Source organism: Macaca fascicularis, chromosome 1 (genome assembly GCF_037993035.2).
Source record: "Macaca fascicularis isolate 582-1 chromosome 1, T2T-MFA8v1.1".
Classification (NCBI taxonomy): domain Eukaryota; kingdom Metazoa; phylum Chordata; class Mammalia; order Primates; family Cercopithecidae; genus Macaca; species Macaca fascicularis.
This window is the reverse complement of record NC_088375.1, coordinates 160597766-160604428: the sequence shown is the minus strand read 5'-3', so window position 1 is coordinate 160604428 and position 6663 is coordinate 160597766. Positions and strand designations below refer to the sequence as shown.

The window sequence follows — 6663 nt, the reverse complement described above, 5'->3', positions numbered from 1 at the left end:
ATAAAATAGTCAAGGAAATTATTGATTACTTATCGTGTGATAAAAGCTATAAAACTTTTAACGGATAAAATGAGAGCATAAAGATTACCAACACTCAACTAATGTTTGGACTGAATAAATGACTTATATCCAAACATATCACACAATCAAGCTTACTTTCTTTGATGATGCCTCTCAAAGCTCACATAAATAGGTGACAAATCCTCCTATAGCTATACAGAGAAGACTTCTGCCTCCACTACTACATGCTTACCTTTATTAAATGTTTACTTTGTGTAAAGTAAATCTCCAAAATATATGTATTATTTCCAAACACAGAACAGAAAACTGGGGTAACACATTAGCTAACTTGCTGTAAACCTAGGTCATGCTTTCTACAACCCCACAGTATGTCCCTTTGTTCTTTTTGGAGAATAAATAGACATGCCAATATGACTTGCTTATTAGTTATCTTCTAATTATCAGAAACGTGAGAGCTTGTGCCACGGATTTAAAAAGACAGCTATTATTTTATAGAAAATGAGAAAACTTCTATCATCATTTGTTAGCAGCCCAGCATAGAAGCACAACTATGTAACCACTGTTGTAAAATATGTGATTTTTGGAAATTTACCATAGACATAAAATCAGGGAATTTTTAAAGCAACAGTGTTTTAAAAACTTACGGATATAACCAAGAATATTAAAGAGAAATTTTGAATAGTATTAGCTACATCGTATTTAGTGAACAATGTCATAATTATGGTGAGACACCTATCTTTCTAGATATATGAAATCACTATTGAAAATGGTTGCAAATTTTACAAAGGATTTTTAGGTCTTTTTTAACAGTTTATTTTTCAAATTTTCTACCATTGGTATGTATTAAACAGACTTATGGTTAATATATACTATTTCTGTATATTTTATGATTCAAATATATAATTATATGGGTTCTCTCTTGCTTCTCTCCTCTCTCTTTTCCCTGTCTTCATATATATACCAAACAGGGCAAAGCCATCACAAGTAAATATACAAAAATCTTACAGTCTTCAAGGAAGGTAATAAGAATGTTTGATTTACTTTTCATAGTTCATATTTTCTGAATTTTTATAACAGCATAAATTACTGACAAAATAGTGAAACGGTATTTTAAAAAATAAATTCAGAAATTATTTTAACAAAATAAGCAGGAAATATAATTAAATATATAAAAGCTGGTAATAAAAGCAATCAACGTACACAGTGTCTTAATAAAAGTCAGCAGTTGGAGTAGAAATTACTATTCTAAGGTTTCCAGAGACACCTAAATTAGCTTATGAATCGCTGTATTTAGAGAGAATATGAAATGGAATATCAGCAATGTCATTGCAAGATTGTCTACAATAAATAAAATCAGTTTTAATTGTTCCTTGGGCATCCGATCTAAGAAATTTTTCAGAGGTGCTAAGTCAAGTTTATTTAAGTTAAATTATGACCAATAAGAGAAACAGTTTAACTAATCTTTATATGTTTTAGAATATTTATATATAAATCCATCTTGTGATGTAGAGTATTTCTTGCTTTAGAGTATTATTTCAAATTCCTTCAACTAAAAATAATGACTATAATTTAAGATGATCACAGGCCATGATCTGGCATTGATTCATTTTATCAGTCCATTGGGAATTTTAAAGTCTAAATTTGTTTTCACAATTGCTACTTTTGTTTTAGCATCTTGAAGTCTTTCACAGGCTTTTTCAAAGGCAATCATATCCGTAACAAATTTTTCTTCACAATGTCTTTTATATATTTCTTGAGACCTAAGAGGAGAAAGAAAGGTAATAGAATGAGATACTTTTAAATCCTGAAACCATGGCAATCTATTAGACTGTTAATGATGATAACTAGATGTCTTCGAAATAGGCATATACAAGGGAGAAAGACAGAACTCCATTTACATATCTTGGTTATATCATTAAACAATATTCGTATTAGTCTAGTATTTATGAGATATCTATAAGCTATAATTAAAAATTCTCACAAACTACGACTTAGCTTTCCAAAGAGGTATCTAAATCACCCTATGTCATCACTTAAAATACATCCATTTAAGCCTCACTAAATCCAAGCTACTTCTTCAACTCTGTTATATGGACTGAATGCATTCCACCAAATTCATATGTCAAAGTCCTAACTCCCAGTGTCTTTGACTGTGATTATTTGAGGATAAGGCCTTTAAGAAGTAGTTAAGGCTAAATGACATTATATGGGTAGGTCCTAATCCAATATAATTAGTGTACTTATAAGAAGAGGAAGCAACAGCAGAGATGTGAGTGTACAGAAGAAAGGCCATGGGGGACACAGGGAAAAGGTGGCCATCTACAAGTCAAGGAGAGAGGGCTCAGCAGAAACCACACCTGCTGACACTTTATTCTTGGACTTCCAGTTTCCAGAACTGGGAGAAAATAAATTTCTGTTTAAGCCACGCAACCTGTGATATTTTGTTATGGCAGTCCCAGTAGACTAATACTCTGCCAAACCTGGGAAATGTCACAGGTCTTAGGAGATTTCATTCATTCATCCTTATTTATTCAACAATTATGTATTGTGATGCATGGCACTAAACTTAGATGCTGGAAACATAAATATAACATGATGTAATTACGTGAAGCTTATAAAAAGTTAACAGAAATAAATGCATGTAAATATATAAAAGATATATGGTTTATCATGAAAACATTACATAACAAGTCAGAGTGAGGAAAAACTTGAGTAAAAACTTGGTAAATATAAACTAGAGAGCAAGGAGGGGAAGACAAGAAAAGTTTAGAGTTAAAATAACCTTTGAACTAAATCTTGGAAGATGTGTGTTTTCCAGTCAGAAAGTGGAAGATAATTTTGTTCAAGTGATTTTTATAGCATGAACACAGTCAAAACAAAGGTAGAGAGGGTAGCACAGCTTGGAATGCTCCAAGAACTGACATCAATCTAATTGTCTGGGTCATACAGTCTGGGAAGCAAATTTAGGCCAGATCATAAAATACTTTATTTATGTGTAGGTATACTCAGAAATCTGAACTTGAGGAGAGAAAGAGAGCATTAAGTCTAAAAAGCCTGCAGCTTATTGATAGTGTGATTTTAGACAACTCATTCATGTTCTTTCTGTCTCATTTTCTTCATTGTTAAGGAGATAATCTAACACATAGGGTTAGTAAAGGACTAAGTGAGTTGATACATTAAAAATTCTTAGGTGAATGCCTAACATTAAATAATTCATTTCACTGGATGGATAATAATGGCGTTCAACAGAAAGACATGTAGGTAGAGCAACAAGATGGGAAGATTAGAGTTCTGACTGGAAATGGTTAGTGTTAAGAGCCTAGTTATTCATGTGGTGATGCCCAGTGTGTTGAATACAGAGAAGTGATAGCTTATACTTAAGAGTACAGGTAGTAAAGCCATTCTGCTTGGCTCTGGAATGTATTGTTGGTGTGATTTTAGATAGGTTATTTAAGTTCTCTCTATATCATTTTTTTTTTTTCATCTTTATAAAGAGGACATTTCAACTCATAGGGTTTAGGAGGAAGTAAATAAACCAACAGTTTTAAAATCCTTAAAGGAGTGCCTGGCATTTAATAATCATTTTAGTAGTAGCACTATAAGCCTAGAGATCAGGAGAGTAGTCATGTCTGGACACGTAGCAGAGTAGAAATCATAGCAAAGGGATCTTGCACATGTAATTAAGGGTACTAATTAAGTCAAGAAATGTACTAAAATAGCCCTCCTACAGATAAATTATAAGCTGTGAAGAAAATGTAAGTAAAAGAACTATTTAAAAGACTTAAAAAAAGAGAAATATGAAATAATCAATTATATTATTATATCCATGTATACCAGTGTCAAACAATTGGAAAATAAAATCAAGAAAGTGATTCTACTTACATTGTGACCAGAAAAACATAAAATATTTAGACATAAATGTAATAAAAGATAGGAAAGGCCTATACCTAAAAATAATAAAATTTTGTTGAAAGAAATTTAAAAAGACTTAAATTAATGGAGAGTTATATCATCTCAAAGATTAGAATATTATTATGATGTCAATTTTTCTCAAATAGATCTATGGATTAATAAAATTACAATTAATAATGCCAAGAGGCTCTATGATAGAAATTAGAAATTAACATTTATGTTTGTTTTAAATATATATTAATTTAATTCCAATTTATTTTAAATGTGTTAAATTTAAATGTTTTGAATTTATTTAAATTTAAATTTATATGAAAATGCAAAGGTCCTAGGACAACCAATGTAATCTTGAGAAAACAGAGCAAAGTTGGAATCTCTATTTTCCATCCCGCTGAACAATTTACCCATAAATGTATTGGCTTACGACAACCACCTTATAATAGCTCATCATTTCATTAGGTCAGAAGTCCAGGGATATTGTGGCTAGTTGGGTTTTCTGCTTAGGTCTCACAAGGCTGAAATCAAGGTGTCAGCCAGAGCAGTGGTTCTCATTCAGGTCTTGGGGTCCTCATCCAGGATGAGTGGTTGTCAGAATTCATTTTATTATCACTCTTTCCCTGTGCTTCCCTCTATTTTTAAGTCAGCAATATCATGGAAAACCGTTCTCATACTTTGTATCTTATGTTCTGTCTTGTCTCTGTATTTGAAAGTCTCATGTGATACACTGGGCCCATCTGGATAATCCGGAATAATCTCCTTATGTTAAGGTTAATTAAGCAATATCCTTAATTACATATGTAAAGTCCCTTTACCAACACATTCTCAGGTGTGCTATCTCATCATATTCATAGTCCTGAGAACCACGCAAGGCATGATATCTATCTTCTTGGTAGCCATAATTCTGACTAGCACAGCAGACTTACATTACTTGATTTTAAAGATTGTAAGAATTATAAGAGGAGAGATTATTAACTTTTAATAGGAAAATGAAACCTAATCATGAGACAACAGAAAAGGAAACTGCGGTAAGTATAAAATATATAGAATTTTATAAATATGGATATAGGAAGTTGAATGAATTAAAGCTTGAAGTCCTAAAATTTCTTTGGGAAATAGATAAACTATATTGTTGAGAAGGAGAGGCCATAAGTGGTGTTTGAATAGAAAGCTGTACTGTTGGTGAAGATTTTAAATGGCCCTTGTAGGTAATAGGAGAAAGAGTAAGCAACTGTGGGAGCAGCTCAAGTTGGAGACCATAAAATTAATATTGGCGTAAATCTATGGGGCATTGATTTCTTCTAGACATTTATATCTGAATACAGGAAATGAAGATAGATAGTTGAACTGTTCCAAGGTAAGGGTTGTAAGGAACATTTTAGCATAATCGAAGCAATGAAATGAAATAACTTTAGAGATACTGGAGAGAATGAACAAAACAACAATTGAATTAAAGAACCCCGGAGCCTACACTAGAAATGAAAATAAAAGTGTATAAAGGAGGTTATTTGAAGGACGGGTGTCACCATATATTTGAAGGATATGTGTGGTGGAAGTTAAAGAAGAAAGGAGTTGAAAAGATAAATTTTAGTTATAAATAAATATATAGGAGTTGAAGATTTAAGAAGTGGGGCAGTTCCAAGTGATAAGAGGGTCTTTATATGTGTCTATGGAAATCAGTTTATTAACGTCAGGTAGGATAAAGACTGACAGCATCCAAAAATGCCGATATTAGGTAATTGGGAGGGTTTTCTTATGAATTTGGAAGTTAACAATGATTATGGCAGAAATTGGATGGAGAGAAAAAGCTTCATAAATCAAAAATGATGTAAAGACCACAGTAAATTATGACGGTAGTATGGGAGATCAATTGATGACCAAATAAGGACAAGTTGAAGATGATGTAATTGGATAATCACTTTATTTTCTAGCTCTTCCATGCTAAGTGATACTCTACTTCAAAATCGACACCCTGCTGTCCTGGCTTGAACAGTATCATCATTTTCTCAGAGTATAGACATGAATATCTTAGAAAATTCATGACTAGCTTTTATCTGATACATAGATTCTTCCATTTCAAAGTCTATCTTTAATTAACGCTTAAATACTCCTGTAGGTATTTTATTAACTTTCTAAATCAGAGCTTTATGGTTCCCCTTTTTTTCTTTTACTCTTTCTCATTCCACAAAGCAGGATTAGGGAGCTACATTTTCAGTAATGACTTCACTTGTTATTGAAATTATCAGAATGCTTTTAGGTCAAGAGAATAAAGAATCATCAGCCAAAACAGTATCAGAACTGAAAAATTTCAGAAGTCTCCAGTTAGATTTCACTTTTTGATCACAGCTTCTTTCTGTATATTTATACCTAATCTTTATTTGAAAATATTTAGAGTTAGACTCAAAGATGCCTGTTGGGACATACTACTCACAAACATTGCCGTATTCATATGTGCTCTACAGGTTAATACTTTTGCAGTAGCTTAGGAGAGAAGATAATTGAGTTAACATACATTAGGATGCTTGTTTGAGTCTGTATTCTTTAAAAATTAATTATGGCCAGACATTCAATTTACTGTGAAAAAACTAAGCTGATTAAACTAGATTGATTTGCACTAGATTTGTATTTCAATACATCACACTAGCCTTCATTTCTTTTCCAAATACTTTTTTATTATACTAATAAATACTTATTTTAGTCATAAACATTTCCAAAGCACACACAGACACACACACA

At 31.9% G+C, this 6663-nt stretch overlaps 1 protein-coding gene across 1 annotated transcript in view; it reads right to left on the bottom strand.

The window, feature by feature from the left end:
• Window positions 1-817: 817 nt before the first annotated feature.
• Window positions 818-6663, bottom strand: part of LRRIQ3 (leucine rich repeats and IQ motif containing 3) — a 170200-nt gene continuing 164354 nt past the window's right edge. The window contains exon 8 of the mRNA XM_005543023.5: window positions 818-1781. Within this exon, the coding sequence (XP_005543080.2) occupies window positions 1625-1781 (157 nt within the window). The 3' untranslated portion in view covers window positions 818-1624. The remainder of the gene's footprint in view (window positions 1782-6663) is intronic.